Source organism: Podarcis melisellensis, assembly GCF_964234715.1.
Source record: "Podarcis melisellensis genome assembly, chromosome: 13".
In the NCBI taxonomy this organism is placed as follows: domain Eukaryota; kingdom Metazoa; phylum Chordata; class Lepidosauria; order Squamata; family Lacertidae; genus Podarcis; species Podarcis melisellensis.
Genome location: NC_138545.1, coordinates 5,961,512 through 5,978,991, shown reverse-complemented (window position 1 = coordinate 5,978,991; position 17,480 = coordinate 5,961,512). Strand labels below are relative to the sequence as shown.

The window sequence follows — 17,480 nt, the reverse complement described above, 5'->3', positions numbered from 1 at the left end:
TATAATGATAACCATAAATTATATGCCAGTAACTTCTTTCTTTTGAATTCTGGTGCTGGAGGAGACTCTTGAGAGTCCCATGGAGTGCAAGAAGATCAAACCTCTCCATTCTGAAGGAAATCAGCCCTGAGTGCTCACTGGAAGGACTGGAAGCTGAGGAACCAATACTTTGGCCTTCTAGTGAGAAGAGAAGACTCTCTGGAAAAGACCCTGATGTTGGGAAAGATGGGGGGCAGAAGGAGAAGGGGACGACAGAGGACGAGATGGTGGGACAGTGTTCTCGAAGCTACCAGCATGAGTTTGACCAAACCGCGGGAGGCAGTGGAAGACAGGAGTGCCTGGCGTGCTCTGGTCCACGGGGTCACGAAGAGTCGGACACGACTAAACAACAACAACGACTTCTTTTAGTTTGCTCTGTGTTAATTTGAGTTAATGGGTTGTCTCCAATCTTAGTTACATGTGGAGAAGACCCACTGAAGGCAGTGGCCTGCAGCCTTGAATTTGCTGCCGCTATCGAGAGTCCCACCTTATTCCTGCAAAGTTTCTTTTTCTGCTTTTAGCAACTGATGAACAGGCAGAAATCCAAAAGGGGAAGATAGGCTAATCAACATGCTCTGGAAAGCCCCACCTGTTGATTTCTACCTGTTTCAGAGCTGCTAAATGAGCAAGAGATGTCTCCAATCGTTTAAAGCGTGATTCCTAACTGCACCACCTATCCAAGACGGGCTGAAATTGTCATAGCAGGAACCAGAAGTCAACTTTACCTGCACAGGCCGATCCCCAGAGGTGGGTCAGGAGAGAGACTGGCAGGAAAGAAGAGAAGAGAAAAGACATGAGGAACTGGGGAGGGGAGATATTGACAGGTGGGGAGTTTTCCATCTGAGAGAGAGAAGGGAGGTCTCAAACCTGTCACCAATGTCACAGATGCCATGCTCGCCCAGTGTTTCTTGAAAGCTGGTTCCTCAGCTCATCGCTGTCTTCTGCCCAAAAAGAGGTTGCAAACTAGACATACCCGATTCTATTATTTCCCAACCCCAAAGACCAAGCCAGGAAATGTATGGGCAGGTATACACCCACACGGCGCTACCGGCCCCTGCCCACAAGTCAGCTCGGGGGCCTTGGAGACAGCCTAGATGTTGTTTAACACTGTCAACAGCAGCTAACCACATCCAAGCCTCTTGTGGCTTCACCTCCTTCACCCACAAAAGCTTCTTCAGAATTGACAGCAGCGTGGGCCTGGAAGTAAGGAAGAAACTGCATGCAGCTGACTTGAAAAATTGAAAACCAACTTTTCACCTTGCATCATGCCGAGACATTGTGTGGGGTGTGTGTGTGGGGGTGTCTTGTACTAGGCCTTGTTAACAGAGATATAGAAAAAATAGGGGTGGTTGGCTTTTGCTGCCCAACTCCCCCAAGGGAGTCCCCTAAGTCCCTGATTGGTCAGAGATGAATGGATGGAGGCAGGAGGCAGTGAAAGCAAGGTAGATCTTTATTTTTTGGTTGCAACAGAGTTCCTTCCCCTCCTTGCGAGGCAAGAGAGACCCCGAACCAAGAAGAAACATCTCTTTTTAGAGTTTGACCAAACTGCGGGAGGCAGGAGTGCCTGGCGTGCTCTGGTCCATGGGGTCACGAAGAGTCGGACATGACTAAATGACTAAACAGCAACAAAAAATTTGGTGTGAAGGAGGACATCCGCTCTACAAACAGTCAGAAATTACTATATCACACCTAAGTTGGGGTTACTGTGGCTCAGGCAGGCCAAGGTGTGATATTCCTGAGGATTTAGCAAGTTTTGCATAGTTCCAGACACAGTTTACACAAAGCATTGGCATTTGATATGACAATCAAGATGCCTGTCAGACATCCCTCAGTGCAATCCACCAATTGGCTAGCAATGTAGGACCCAGCTTGTCCAGAAACCTCTACAATTGTCTTCAGTTCCTTCTTCTGTTGTTAGGTGGAAAGAGAATCTCACTGTACAACAGCCCCTCCTCTTCAACCGGCTGGAGCTCATTCTCCATCACTGGTCCTGAGGAAGTTGCAGCGGAACAAAAGGGGAGGAGGGCATAGGTGGCAGCTGAGCCCTGTGAAAACAGAAGAAAGTCAAAAGTCACCAATTAAACCAGAAAGGGCCCATTGAGAATGAAGCTTTTCTCCCACTTTTTAGAGCTTCTTTACAAATGCAAAGGGATTAGGTGTTAAAGACATAAATGTGAATAAAATGTAATGTTTACATAGTTCTTGGCCTATGTTAAGGACTTAAAGAAGACAGGAACGCCTTGCTAGTTTGTTTAGAGCAATGCGTTACTTTGTATTTGTCGACATTTTATTTTGTAACTAGTTTAAGACAGTTTTGCAGTAAAACATTCTTGTGGTAAAGCTTATTTGTTTCCACTCTGCACAAGGTCCAGATCAGGGAACTTCAGTCAGATAACAAACATTCAGCTCTCAGGAAATGTCTTCAAGGAACCCAGGGAATTGGATTTATTTGATATGGCGGGGAAAACAATGGCCAGCACCTTCTGATAATCAAGAACTGCCCTGCTAAGTCAGCTCAAGGGCTGATCTAGCTCAGTTTTGTGTATTTTGCTTAACACCAGGTCACAATCTGTATTCATATCCAGTTACTCATAACCTTGGATGAGCAGTGAGTGTGCACTGGCAAATATCCCCTTACAACAGGCATAGGCAAACTCGGCCCTCCAGATGTTTTGGGACTACAGCTCCCATCATTACTAGCTAACAGGACCAGTGGTCAGGGATGAGGGGAATTGTAGTCCCAAAACATCTGGAGGGCCGTGTTTGCCTATGCCTGCCTTACGAACATGCACCATTCAGTGGCGTAGCGTGGGGGGTGCAGGGGGGGCCGGCTTTGCCCCGGGTGCTGACAACCCATGCTACGCCACTGGCACCATTTAACACCAGGCAGTCAAATGCCCCCTGGGAAGCTCACAAGCAGCAATGAAGAGGACAAACTTATATCTTGCATTTGGACACAGAACTGCCAGCTGGTTCCCAATGTTAATAACTATTCATGGACATCTCTGTCCATGAAATCGGCTAATATTATTTCCATAATAATTGCCACTATCATATCCTGCGGCGGCAGCATGTTCCACAAAGGTTGTTGTGCCGTTTTCTAAGGATGGAATGGTTATTAATCTCACCCCTTACCTGACTGGGTGTTGTCTGGGGATCCAGTGTTCCAAAATCACCTGGTCCCTTCTCCTCCTGTTCTTCTACCTCAGATTTCCCCCAACATTTCACTGCTTCCAAAGAAACAGAGCAAAAGAGTGAAAACGTATAATATTGTCACCCCTGCTGGCCGTTGCCTTGCAAACTCACATCCATCCAGACAGGAGGACCAGACAGTCTCTGCAAATCTCTCTCTCTCTCTCTCTCTCTCTCTCTCTCTCTCTCTCTCTCTCTCTCTCTCTCTCTCTCTCTCTCCATCAAAACAAGATTATTCACATTTACTTCCCAGGAACATGTCCACGCTTGAAATCTCTGTGTCCAAGTTTGTGTGTTTTTGTTCCAGAGCTTTCCCTGTGAAAACCTGCTCTTTAGTACTCAATCAGAACAAACACCCATTTGAATTTTCTGCAGATAGCCATTTGCTCTGATTGAGATTTAAAGAGCAGATTTCTGCAGGGAAAGCTCTGGGGCAAAGGGGAAAAAAGGGCTTAGACACAGAGCTTTTAAGCACAGACTAGTGTCCAGAAAGAGCAGGACAGAGAGTGGGGAAGTGGGGAAAAGCCCCCAATTTCAGGCTATGAAATGCAAAGAGATAACCTCCAACCCCCATCGCTTACCACCAGTCTTTTTCCATCTGCAGTAAAAAGCGAGCAAAATCATCAGGATCACAAATGGGACAGCCAAACATGCATAGAGCAGTGATGGACCTGGTGATGGAGAGGAATCTGAGAAAAGAAAATCAGAAAGGATAAGAAAATCAGAAAGGATAAGGGTCTTGTTCTTGAAGGCCCAAGTCAGGTAGGAAATATCACTTTCAGAAAATCATTAAGTTCCATAGCTGTCAACTTACAGATTTGAAAATAAGGGACCAGCAGCCTTGAAAATCAGGGACCAGCAGCCAAAATAAGGGACCTGCAGCCTCACCTGTCCCAGGCACTCCAGTCTTCCTGTCCTCCTCATGGTCAAACTCATGCTGGTAGCTTTGAGAACACTATCCACCCAACTTTGTAACCAGAGGTTCAACTGAATAGACTCTGAATCACATGCACCACAAGGCCTATGCAACTTCAACTTAAGATGGCTCCCTGGCCTGGCTTTGCACTGCAAAGTTTGCAGCAGCATGTGCAACAAAATGGTGTCCAGCATTCAAAACCCCCATCAGCTTGCATTAACTAGCCACACACAAGGCATGCAAGCTCCACCCCCCAGTCGTCCTCAGACTCCTTATTGGGTGAGCAGCGCAGCCAAGCAACACAGTTGGAGCCTCCCTCCTCCCTGGCCGGCAGGGAGGGAGGGAGAGGAGCTGCTTTCTTTGAAATTAAGGGACATAATTTAAGGGACATTTAAGGGACATCCATCAATAAGGGACAGCAGCGGGACATGGCACTGGAATAAGGGACTGTCCCTTCAAATAAGGGACACTTGACAGCTTTGTTAAGTTCTGAAAAGTCCTTTACAATATCCCTCGGAGGAAAACAATATAAGCACACCCTCGGCTTCTCAATGCTTGACCAAATGTAAAGGGGCTCTTGGACAGTAACTGGGGTCAGACTTTTCCACTCTGGCCCCCTATGAACTTTTCACAGTTCCTGTTGACTGAGCAAGAAAGTGCAGGAAATCTCTGTTCACCACTCTAGGCAAAGGATTCACTGCTGGCATCAGAAAAAGGAAGGGATTCTGGTAGGCTCATCCACAAAGGAGTACAGAAGCTTAAAACGAATACAGTGGTACCTCAGGTTACAGACGCTTCAGGTTGTAACGCTTCAGGTTACAGACTCCGTTAACCCAGAAATAGTACCTTGGATGCTTCAGGATGAGAACAGAAATCGTGCGGCGGTGGCACAGCAGCAGCAGGAGGCCCCATTAGCTAAAGTGGTGCTTCAGGTTAAGAACAGTTTCAGGTTAAGAACGGATCTCCGGAACGAATTAAGTTCTTAACCTGAGGTACCACTGTAATAGACTGTGGTCTACTTGGTTTTTAACAGGAAGTCATATAACTGGGTCAAACAGCTGTATGAGAGTCATGGGTTTGAGATTAGTATCCTGATTTGTTGATTGCCAGTCCTGTGGTGAATTATGTTTCCTGAATATTTTTTTTAATGAATCCAGAATCAGCCAGAGAACAATCTTCCCCCTGTCCCACCCCCCCAAAACTGGAGCTTGAGACCCTACAATATTGGTGGTGATTCTCACATCCCCCCTGCAGTGACCATCTTTTGCTCACTCATTCATATATTTATGGAAAATCCAGATGGAGTTGTTGCTAAATTGTTATACAGTGGTACCTCAGGTTAAGTACTTAATTCGTTCCGGAGGTCCGTTCTTAACTTGAAACTGTTCTTAACCTGAAGCACCACTTTAGCTAATGGGGCCTCCTACTGCCGATGCACGATTTCTGTTCTCATCCTGAAGCAAAGTTCTTAACCCGAGGTACTATTTCTGGGTTACCGAAGTCTGTAACCTGAAGCATATGTAACCTGAAGCGTATGTAACCTAAGGTACCATTGTATTGCAGTGATTTTTTAAAAAATGATTTTAAAAATAATGGGGAAAATACAGAACTTGCTCACCTTCCATTACTACAGAGATGATGTTGCTACGTGGAGACTGGATTTCCTTATCTTCTAATCTGATGGAATATGCACAGCTGTAGTTCCCGGCCGTATCTTCACCAACACGCAAAGCTTTATGGGGAATCATCAACTCATTAAGGGGAAGCTCCTCAGATGCCTGACCTTGTAGCTCCTTGTAAAATGTGTATCCTGCCACTTCCCGCCCATCAGGAACTGAGCAGAGCAGGGTAATCTGTTCTCCATGGGTGTAAACAGGGTTCAGGGGGTTCAGGGAAAGGGTGGCAGGGAGTGGGAAATCTGGGGTTGGAAGGAAGAGAAAAAACAAACCAGTCGGCTGGGGGAATAAATCATAGAATCATAGAATCATAGAGTTGGAAGAGACCACAAGGGCCATCGAGTCCAACCCCCTGCCAAGCAGGAAACCCCATCAGAGCACTCCTGACATATGGTTGTCAAGCCTCTGCTTAAAGACCTCCAAAGAAGGAGACTCCACCACACTCCTTGGCAGCAAATTCCACTGTCGAACAGCTCTTACTGTCAGGAAGTTCTTCCTAATGTTTCTTAGAATCATAGAATCATAGAGTTGGAAGAGACCCCAAGGGCCATCGAGTCCAACCCCCTGCCAAGCAGGAAACCCCATCAGAGCACTCCTGACATCTGGTTGTCAAGCCTCTGCTTAAAGACCTCCAAAGAAGGAGACTCCACCACACTCCTTGGCAGCAAATTCCACAAATTCCACAAATGGATGAAATGCTGCTTCCATAACCTGTCATGGAGCTTCAATATGCCGATGACAACGTAGTATGTGCACACTCAGAGGATGACCTCCAAAACATCCTAGATATCTTCTCAGAAGCTTACGAAAAGCTTGGCCTGTCGCTCAACATCCAAAAAACCAAAGTGCTGCACCAACAAGCACAAAACAACCCCTCTGCAAATCCAACTTAATGGTGTAACATTGGAAAATGTCGATCACTTTTCTCACCTATTTCCACAAGGGTCGACATTGATGCCGAAATCCAGCTTTGCCTCAGCTCTGCAAGTGTAGCTTTCTCCCGATTGAAGTGCAGAGTGTTTGAGGACCGGAACATTCACAAGGAAACCAAAACGCTTGTTTACAAAGCTATTGTACTACTAACCTTGCTGTATGCTTGTGAAACATGGACCACTTATAAACACCATCTCCAACTCCTCGAAAGTTTCCATCAATGGTTTCTCCGAAAAAAATTACATATCACTTGAGAAGACAGGCAAACTAATGTCAGTGTACTGGAAGAAGCAAAGATCACCTGTGTTGAAGCAATGATTCTTCAACATCAACTTCGTTGGACTGGTCATGTTGTTCAAATGCCTGATTATCGTCTTCCAAAGCAACTACTCTATTCCGAACTTTAAAAGGGGAAGTGTAATGCTGGTGGTCAACAAAAGAGGTTTAAAGACTCTCTCAAGCAAAATCTTTAAAAATGTAGTATAAACACCAACAATTGGGAAACACTGGCCTGCGAGCTCTCCAACTGGAGAACAGCCTTTACCAAAGGTGTCATGGGCTTTGAAGACTCTCAAACTCAGGACAAAAGGGAGAAACGAGCTAAGAGGAAGGCACGTTTGGCAAACCCTCACCATGATCAACTCCCATCCGGAAACCTATGTCCCCACTGTGGAAGGATGTGTGGATCCAGAATTGGCCTCCAGTCACTAACAGACTCACTGTTAAGACCATGTTCATGGAAGACAATCTTACTTGTCTATGAGTGATTGCCAAAGAAAGAAGAAGAAGGATGAAATGTCCTGTTAACATAGAAATGAAAGTCGTCCAAAAGCAATTTCATATATGGAAGCCTTGATAGCCTTGATAAACTGGTCAAAGTGTGGGACAATCAGCCTCATATAATCAATATGCTTAACTCTAATTAATGCATGAAGGGGTTAAGACCATAGAGTAAGCTGTCCTGCCAGGCTTAGCTAGGTCACTCCCCCTCACCTTGGGAGGAAAACCATTTTATTCCTATTCCACCATGTGAACCGTACCAGTATGGAGGTCTAAACTAGATGCTCCAAGCCTAGACCACATGGCTTAAGCAAGCTATATTTGTGCTTCTATACAAATAATTTCGAAACTTTCTCCACTTTGAAATCTAAGTCTTATGGCCTGTGTTTTCTTACTGCTGTAGGGAAAAGCACATGAACCTGACCTTCAAAGAGTTTGTAAGTAAACCATTTTTAACTAGCCAAAGCTGTGGCCTCTTTCTATGCTAAGCAAAATGGGTAACTTTTTGGAAGCATCTTAGACAGGGAGCTTATATTTCCATGCTTTACTTTGCTACATATTTTGTGGTTTTAAATCTCTGCCGGAGCTCTCTCACCAAAGAGTGTTTGCCCTAAACCTGGATCTAGGCATCCAGGGAATTCTCCTTTTGTTTTAGCTAGTATTTTTTCCTTCAAACCAAATACAAAAAAACCCCAACACAAAGTTTACATATAGAATTGTCTACATGCCGCAGAAGCCCCACATTTTATAGAGGAGAACTTAACACGGCATCTGGGATGCCAGACTCCCAGCTTTCTCCAGGTGTGATTCCCTGAGCTGCTAGGATGCTACAACATCCTGGTTTGTGTCCTTTCCACACTTTCATCACATCCAGATGGGGCTGGCCTTTAGCGCTGGGGAGAGAGTAATTCATTCACAAGAAGAAAGCTTCTTACCAGCAACAGAGAGCACAACCTGGTTGCTCTTTGCAGACTCCCTTCCTTCCCTGTTTTTCCTCCAGTAAGAACACACAAACCTTTCCCTTGACTCCAGATGCATTGTGGAGACTTCCAAGATACTGCGGTTTATTATTCTATATTCGGACCACTGACCATGTCTGGTGGCCTTAAAGAAATAGAACCACTCTCCCTTATGCCCTTCTGGTCGGTGGCATATAAACTGGACTTTCTCTCCTCTGACAAAGGTGGTGTTTGCAGGAGAAGTGGTCAGCCTGGGCGCAGGTGGAGGTGGAACCGTCAGATAACCTGAGGAAGGAAAGGAGAGGCCAATTTACATCTTTCCCTTGGACCTCCTCCTCCAACCAGTTTTTCATTGACCTCTTTCCTGAACTCTAAACCCCAAATATTTGCAGCTGAGCACCAAACCTAGCTGTGTGCGGTTTTTAGTTCTGGTATCAGAGAGAAGCAGAGAAGTATTCTGGGTCAGAATCCAGCACAAGGCATTGTCACAAGGCATTGTTGTTGTTTAGTTGTGTCTGACTCTTCGTGACCCCCTCCCTGGACCAGAGCACGCCAGGCACTCCTGTCTTCCACTGCCTCCCACAGTTTGGTCAAACTCATGCTGGTAGCTTCGAGAACACTGTCCAACCATCTCGTCCTCCGTCGTCCCCTTCTCCTTGTGCCCTCCATCTTTCCCAACATCATAGTGGTAGAAGGAAGTCTACTTTTTCCCCCTTTTTTCTTTCTTTTTCTTTTTTGTTGGTATATCTTTGTTCTCTTTAATTTCTTTTTCCACTTTTTTTTTTACTTTTTCATATATATTATTGTAATATTAATTTTATAATTCATTTAAGTGTATTCTTCTCTGTATGTATGTAATATATATATATATATATATATTTGCTTTCGTAGATTTTCACGGGTACAGGAATGCAGGTTTTGGTGTCCTCGGGTGTCTTCCCGTGTAAAAGTTGGGGTGTCTAGGCGACGTTTCGACGAGGTCTCACTCGTCATCTTCAGGCTGGTGCTTTCGGCTTCTTGTTACTGGAACAGAGCAGGATCTCAGTGTTTGAGTTCCTATAAATACTGTTGAGGGGGTGTGGTGTATAGCCTCCAATGTTCTGGGCAGAGAGGAAGTTCCCAGGCTAGTGTGCCTTTTCTTCTTTTGTTCCTTAATTACTTGAGGGATATCCTGAGTGATTTCTTGAGTGATATCCTGAGTACCACTTAGGTGGGTCATTAGGTGTGGATTAGTTGCTAAAGTCTTTGTGTCTTGACCCTTAGCCCTCCCCACAAAAACTGACACCAGATCCAGAGGCACACAGAACGCCATCACCAATCAACCACACCAGACCCAAACCCAGACCCTCTCCACAGATAAATTACAGACACCATCCAGTAGCCAAACCATGGAGGCACCTCCGGATGCTGCACCCCCCTGCAATCCCTACACAGATCTGGCTGACACAAGCCACAAAACCACAGCTCGCCCCTATACACGAAGCCAAGCCAGAGCACAACTAAGTGCAGTACAGCCATCTTCTCAGAAAAACTCTTCACAAAGTTCAAGAGGTCAAGACACAAAGACTTTAGCAACTAATCCACACCTAATGACCCACCTAAGTGGTACTCAGGATATCACTCAAGAAATCACTCAGGATATCCCTCAAGTAATTAAGGAACAAAAGAAGAAAAGGCACACTAGCCTGGGAACTTCCTCTCTGCCCAGAACATTGGAGGCTATACACCACACCCCCTCAACAGTATTTATAGGAACTCAAACACTGAGATCCTGCTCTGTTCCAGTAACAAGAAGCCGAAAGCACCAGCCTGAAGATGACGAGTGAGACCTCGTCGAAACGTCGCCTAGACACCCCAACTTTTACACGGGAAGACACCCGAGGACACCAAAACCTGCATATATATATATATATATATATATATATATATATATATATATATAATAAATTTTCTTCTTACCTCCAGTGGGCACCATCCAGGAAAGAACCGAGAATGAGACTGAAATCGAAAAGGAAAGAGATTGAGGGTGATGACAATATATCCCAGATAAAAGCTCAGATGCCTGTAAAAGATGATCAAAGCAGTTTCACCCACAGGCAGGCAGACATGAAAATTCATGGAAAGGCCTTAAATGAATGTGACTGAACAGCAAAACACATGGAGGCAGAGAGAAAGACTGGGTGAGAAAAGGAAAGTAATGAAGACGCAATGAAGCAAGGAGCAGGGGAGCAGGTCCCTTAGCCTGCAGCCCCAATCTGTTGCTGCGTTACTCCTGTTGCCTGCCAGGGTAGAAAAGAGCCCAATTATTGTGTGTGTGTATGTGTGTGTGTGCAGAAGGTGGAGAGTACAAGCCCCCAAGCCCCCAGTTAGCTGTGGGGCAGAGGATGAGCCTCTCCTAGGAAAAGGGCGCTTTGATTTACAAGAATGCTCCCCCAAAGAAAAACATGGCTTAGCAAATGGATAAAGGTAAAGGGACCCCTGACTGACTCTGGGGTTGTGCACTCATCTTGCTCTATAGGCTGAGGGAGCCGGCGTTTGTCCGCAGACAGCTTCCAGGTCATGTGGCCATCATGACTAAGCCGCTTCTGGTGAACCAGAGCAGCACACAGAAACTTGCACTTTGACGTGCTTTCGAACTGCTATTCGAACCACCGACCTTCTGATCAGCAAGCCCTAGGCTCTGTGGTTTAACCCACAGCGCCACCCGTGTCCCTGGCTTAGCAAATAACCTGCTATAAACCCACTTGAAGACAGAGCCTCCAGTGGCAGAGAGACAGACCAACAAAAGACAGGGCTGGAAAACTGTAAAAGCCTCCCCACACCCATGTCAAAATCTCCTCTTTGCTGGATATGGGGAGGAACATAATTACATATGTGGTGGGACTGTCTCAATATTAAACCATTCTGGAGGGAAAAAAATCTTTGGAGAAGCTGGTGCAAGATATCCCAATGCCACCCCAGGTTGTTCTACTTTCCATTTTTAATTATGAATGTCATTATGAAGTTTATGAGGCACTACTTTCATTTATATTTATAACTGCGAGATTGGCTATTACAATGTTTTGGAAAACTTGTGCTGCTGCTATGTGTGAAATTTGGTAGCAACAGCTTTGGTTTCTAGCACTAGTGGAAAGTTTGACTGCAAAGGAGAATGAACACATCAACAACAGTGGGACCGACAACTTTGATGTGGAATGGAACATTTGAATTTTGTATACAGCTACCAAAGAACAAAGCTATCGACCGCCAGATGCACATCAAGCATTATGGCAAGATAGCTTGAGATAACTAAAATATTGAAAGCTCTATGGCATATTATCATTAGAAATAGACTTTCCTTGATCAGACTTCACCCCCAATAGGGCTGGGAGTTCTTTGTTCTTCATTGTACCTGCTTTGTTGAAACCCTATTATTATTATTATTATTATTATTATTATTATTATTATTATTATTATTATCATCATTATTATTTCATTTCTATACCGCTTTATATTTTTAAGAAAAATCTCAAAGTGGTTTACAGAATATTAAAACATCAATAAAACATAAATAAAACAATCTGAAGAAAGTCAAACATAGAGTATATAATCAAAGCAACATAATTAACAGAAATCTAAAATATTATCTTAAAGATTTCAAAATAAAACATTACAAAGGAGGTCAACTACAGAATACATATTTAACACAAAGTTAACAAAAAAAAAAATCTTAAACATTTTCGAAACACCCCCCCCCCAACATTGCTAAGTGAAGTCAAATATAAAATGCACATTTAAAACAGCACAATTAACAGGATAATAAAATATTATCATAAGCATGACACGGCTGTTTAGCAGGCACAAAAAGATGGGGCAAAAGAATCCAGTAGTTAAGGTTTGTTTTCAGGCATTGCAACTAGCAGACTTTAAGAACTAACACTTTTAACAGCAGCCACATAATATTCATTCCATGCTGGCAAGGAATCAACCCTTTGGTGCAGCAGCAGCAGCTAAACTCTGGAACTTACCTGACCATTGATGCTATGCAAGGCTGTTTAGCTTCTTTTCAACACCTGCTAAACACCTTTTTGTTTAGGCAAGCCTACCCAGACATGTATTTTCACAACTGATTTCATTTGATTAGGTATAGTTTTTGCTTTTCAAACTACTGGCTAAATTTGTATTTTGAAATTTTGATAAACAGAACCTTAATGTTATACCCAAACATCCTTGTAACACTGTATTTGCTTTGCAACATTTAAATGCTGACTGAGATTACAGTATCAGTATTTTTAATGTACATTGTATGCTGTTTTATGTAACTGCTTAAGAGGCTTTGGTGGCTAAGCAGTATATAAATCCTGTTAAATAAATAAATAAATAAATAAATAAATAAATAAATAAATAAATAAATAAATAATAAGAGTAGTATTTAACAGGGCAACAATGAAAAGGGAGTGCATGTGGTCTATGGAAGTGAATGAAGCAGCATTTCCAGTCAACCTACTCGGTGCAGTTACAATGTGGCACTTCATCTCCTCACGAGTAACTCAGCTAGAGGGATGAGGAGGGACAAAGGAACATGGGCAACATTTTAAGGGTTGGTCCCTGTCTGCATCTTCAGCAGCTGGAAAACAAAGAGAAATCGAGGAAGGGAAGGTTACAAGGAAGGGACGGTTACAAGGGACGCGGGTGGCTCTATGGGTTAAACCACAGAGCCTAGGACTTGCTGATCGGAAGGTTGGCGGTTTGAATCCCCGCGACGGGGTGAGCTTCCGTTGCTCGGTCCCTGCTCCTGCCAACCTAGCAGTTTGAAAGCACAACAAAGTGCAAGTAGATAAATAGGTACCGCTTTGGCGGGAAGGTAAACAGCGTTTCCATGCACTGCTCTGGTTTGCCAGAAGCGGCTTCGTCATGCTGGCCACATGACCTGTACGCTGGCTCCCTCGGCCAATAAAGCGAGATGAGCGCCACAACCCCAGAGTCGGTCACAACTGGACCTAATGGTCAGGGGTCCCTTTACCTTTACCTTTACCTTTACCCTGTCTGCATCTTCAGCAGCTGAAAGCAAACAGAAATCTAGGAAGGGAAGGTTACTGAACTGCAACAAAATCCATCCCTCCCATTTATGCCTGTTTCCAAGGGCTATTTGCAGAAGAGTTGCAGCAAATAATGCTTTTAAAAGCAGACCCTCTCTTGGTTGTACTCCAGAGGAGGCCAGCAAGGACAGAAGCCAAGCTGATTTTGCACAAGCTGATCATGGGAGAAAGATCTGGAGAGAAACTAGAGGAAGAAGAAAAAATATATAGGGAAAAAACACAGTGACCAAGGGAGGGCATGAGAAAATACGGACGTTGGAATTCAGATTTGAGGTGGGCAGAAAGTGAAAAGTGAGGTCCCAAACCTGTCACTAAAGTAGCAAACTCCATCCTCCGTCACCTTCCCTTGAGTCCTCTTCTGAACCACTGTCCTGCCTCTTCTCCCCCAAACTAGGGTGAACTGCCCCTCACTGACTTCACCGCTTCTCTGTATGACTCAAAAGAGCAAAGTAGGAATGATGTCATTGTCACCACCTTCTCCCACCCCAAGCATTGCAGCCATACCCCCAGCCAGGCGTGCAGCTCAGCTCATAGGCCTTGGAGACACCAAAGGCTTTATTATAACGCTATATAGGGCAGCTTACCACATCCGTCCTGGCTGTGCTTTCGCCTGACCTCTATTGCAAGCAAACAGCTTGAAGAACCTATAAAGCAGCTACATGGGGCTTAGAAGTGAGAAAGCGGAAGGAGGCAGCGGTTGCCAGCAGCAAACTCAAAAGAGAAAGCAGGGGCACGCGAATTAAAAAGAGTCCCGTTGGATCAGGCCAGGGAGTTCATCTTGTCCAGTGTCCTGCTCTTGTTGTGGCCAATCAGACACCCCTATGGGAAACCCAGAAGCTGGCATTCTCACACACGGGGGTCTTATTCTCATTCAAGTGACCATGAGTAGAAGCCCCCTCTGGACTCAACAAGGAAGGAAGATGTTATGTACTGAAGTTATCACCCTGGGCCAGCAGGGGGATACTGTAGATAGTTATGCAAATAAGGGATCGAAAGTGACGTTCAGTGATTGGATAGTCTTAGAAAGTTGCTACAGTTACGTTGTACTGGAGCTCTATATAAGCAGGCTGACTGAACCCTTCAGTCCAGTTCTGTCCTGGCCTGTGAATAAACAAGAGCTGTTTGAAGAATCGTTGTGTCGTCTGATATGTTCACCCACAACCTAACAGAAGAGGCTGGTTGGGTGATGCAACCTTGCAAAGGGATGTCTGGCACTGAGCACTGTGCTGGCATGCATGCCCTTGCTCCTGTTCCCTATTTTATTATTTTATTAAATATATTTTATTGAAGCCTGTTCCCTATTTTAATCTGAAGTGTGCGTCTGCTAGGAGCAAAACCAAGCTTGCAAAAGGAGCAAAAGGCAGTGAGAAGGAGAGGAGGAGGGAGCTCTTTTGCGACTGGCAGGTCTAACTTCTAATGAGACGGAGGGATATCGGTGGGACTCTTCAATCACGGTGCCAGGGAGGAGGGAGGTTGTATTCACGTAGCATATTCTGCTTCTCTGCTCTGTGCCGTGTACATGGATGGCACTGTAGAAACAAGTAAGAGCAGTTATAATAATAATAATCACAGAAATAAGGCAGGACCTAAAAATACACACCTCAAGTGTCAAAAGCAAGGCAAAGAAGGTGTGTCTTTAGCATATACTGGAAGCTGCATATTGAAGGCCCCAGATGCACTTCCGGGGGGGGGGGGAGGGAGCTGCCACATGGCTATGTTTACTGTCCAGGATTTTGGGTCGTTAGAGAGACTTTCATTCTTTAGGACTAAGGTGTGTATATGTATGGAATGATTATTTGCTGGCCTCAGTGTCTAAAGCAGTACCCATATAATCTGCCTCTTTCATTAAGGGTATACATGCATTTTTAAAACAGAGGTTCTGTTCTTCTCAAGAGTGCACAATGGATCTACACAATGGTGTACACATGTGTGGGTTCAGGTGTACCTCTTGTAACTGTAGGAATTAACAAGGAGCCAACAGAGCCCACAGAACTACTTGTCTGAAGTTCTCCATTCTTCAGACAGGTAGGGAAGCTTGCCCCCCCCCAAGGTATTATTGAATTCTCATCATTACCACCCAGGAGAGTCATTGTCCAGCAATGATGGCCTTTGTGGTCCTTCAACATCTGGTGGGTCCAGATAGAAGGGCTCAGTTCAAGCTAGGAATGTGTGGGGCAAGTTGCCTGCTCCCTTGGCTCTGTCCAAGGTGCTGAAATTCTTGTCTCTTCCTGTCCTCCTTCTCTAGCTCACCAGCTTAACTTGGAATGTGGAACCAGAGTCTGTTCAATGAATACATCAGCTCAAAACCACTTCCTGCACCAGCTTCCCCTCAACCTCTCCCTGCACCCCAAAGTTTAGCCACTTAAAAATCCTATTGCCATGCCTGATAAGCTAAAAGTATTTTTTAAAAAGTATTATTGAACAGAGGTCTATACCATTTTTCATTTAGAAAGAACCTACCAAAACTGAGATGCGGGTGGCACTGTGGGTTAAACCACAGAGCCTAGGACTTGCCGATGAGAAGGTTGGCGATTTGAATCCCCGCGACGTGGTTAGCTCCTGTTGCTCGGTCCCTGCTCCTACCAACCTAGCAGTTCGAAAGCACGTCAAAGTGCAAGTAGATAAGTAGGTACCACTCCAGCGGGAAGGTAAATTGCGTTTCCATGCACTGCTCTGGTTCGCCACATGACCACATGACCTGGAAGCATGACCACATGACCTGCCACATGACCTGGAAGCTGTACGCCGGCTCCCTCGGCCAATAAAGCGAGATGAGTGCTGCAACCCCAGAGTCGGCCACGACTGGACCTAATGGTCAGGGGTCCCTTTACCTTTACCAAAACTGTTCGCTTTGCAAGAACATAGCAATATTGAATAAACATTAATCAGCACCTGCGAAAACTTCCACAGGCCCAACTCATATTAGTCCAGGCAATACAGATCCAATCAGCTTATACCGGAATTCACAAAGACTAAATTTCTCAAGCATCCCTGGTCAAAGTGGTGGCATAGAGCCTTCTTAAAGAAGAGCTGGATAGATTTCTGCATTGAATGCCTCCAGAGGAATCCCCTGTTTATCAAGCAGAGCGGGTGTGCGGTGGGGGTTCCACATATTAATTCCTTCTTTTCTTCTAAACCAGACTACAACCAGGAATACCAGAAGGCAGCAATTTCCATTCTGTCATGTATTCATCACAACCCGTGCTGTTTCCATGCTGCTGCAGTTCGACTTCTGCCAAATACTACATATTTCATCATGCTCTTCGCTAGTTACATAACTTACATCCATTTCAATGTAAAGGAAATGTCAAAACAATACTTTTTTTCAGTCAATAATTAGAGGTTGTGGATGGTGCATCCGGTAGAGCGTGAGACTCTTTAATGCCAGGGTCATCAGTTCGAGACCCACGTTGTGGTGTAAACCGTCCTGAGTCCTCCGGGTATTGGGTATAGGGCAGTATATAAATTCAATCAATCAATCAATCAATCAATCAATCAAATGTATTGGATTAATAAAAAATGATAGGAATTAATACCAAACATATTTGCTCATATGTTCCAGACCACAAATGAACATTCATACTGTAGTAATTTCCACTTCCTTTTCCATTCTCATTTTAATCTTCTGACATATCTAAGTACAACTCACCCAATCATCCCCTGACCATTGACCATGCTGGCTTGGGCAGATACATTTTGGCCCAACAACAACTGGAAGGCTACAGGTTCCCCCAGCCTTGTTCTAGGTAGGGGACAGAGGGCCTTTTTGGTAGTGGCACCCTCCCTGTGGAATGCACTCCCTTCAGATGTCAAGGAAATAAACACCTATCTGACTTTTGGAGGACATCTGAAGGCAGCCCTGTTTAGGGAAGTTTTAAAGACTTGATGTTTTTATTATGTTTTTAGA

At 44.6% G+C, this 17,480-nt stretch overlaps 3 protein-coding genes across 13 annotated transcripts in view; all 3 read right to left on the bottom strand.

Annotated features, from left to right (window-relative positions):
* LOC309355799 (roundabout homolog 1-like) overlaps positions 1 to 1,591 on the bottom strand; it is a 15,242-nt gene extending 13,651 nt beyond the window's left edge. The window contains exons 1-2 of one of the 3 annotated variants that reach the window (XM_081886970.1): positions 907 to 1,591; positions 765 to 803 (exon numbers count right to left, since the gene is read on the bottom strand). In XM_081886970.1, coding sequence (XP_081743096.1) covers positions 765 to 803; positions 907 to 931 — 64 coding nt within the window. In that variant the 5' untranslated portion in view covers positions 932 to 1,591. Of the gene's footprint in view, positions 1 to 764 lie in introns of all 3 variants that reach the window. The other 2 variants (XM_081886969.1, XM_081886971.1) reach the window with 2 other exon arrangements.
* The window catches only part of LOC309355716 (Fc receptor-like protein 5), a gene marked incomplete at its 3' end in the record, with an annotated part of 108,504 nt that overhangs the window by 36,514 nt on the left and 54,510 nt on the right, over positions 1 to 17,480 (bottom strand). The gene's annotated exons all lie outside the window — the stretch shown is intronic.
* Positions 1,588 to 17,480, bottom strand: LOC309355797 (uncharacterized protein). 7 transcript variants are annotated; one of them, XM_081886958.1, is made up of 9 exons: positions 15,648 to 16,035; positions 14,158 to 14,217; positions 13,879 to 14,008; positions 10,455 to 10,493; positions 8,472 to 8,780; positions 5,766 to 6,065; positions 3,813 to 3,920; positions 3,175 to 3,269; positions 1,588 to 2,084 (listed from the first exon to the last, which is right to left on the bottom strand). In XM_081886958.1, exons 3-9 carry the CDS (start codon positions 13,901 to 13,903, stop codon positions 1,935 to 1,937), a joined length of 1,026 nt encoding a protein of 341 aa, XP_081743084.1. In that variant the 5' UTR covers positions 13,904 to 14,008; positions 14,158 to 14,217; positions 15,648 to 16,035; the 3' UTR covers positions 1,588 to 1,934. The 7 variants fall into 7 exon arrangements, with proteins under 7 accessions (XP_081743084.1, XP_081743085.1, XP_081743086.1 ...); XM_081886959.1 differs by having other exon boundaries at positions 13,879 to 14,000; XM_081886960.1 differs by having other exon boundaries at positions 15,757 to 16,035.

Excerpts from the sequence above, each read along its gene's own strand:
- LOC309355797 (XM_081886964.1), bottom strand. Across the intron at positions 3,921-5,765 it reads CATCTCTGTAGTAATGGAAG|ATTCCTCTCCATCACCAGGT; the intron begins GTGAGCAAGTTC and ends TTCTTTTCTCAG. Across the intron at positions 2,085-3,174 it reads CCCAGACAACACCCAGTCAG|GGCTCAGCTGCCACCTATGC; the intron begins GTAAGGGGTGAG and ends CTGTTTTCACAG.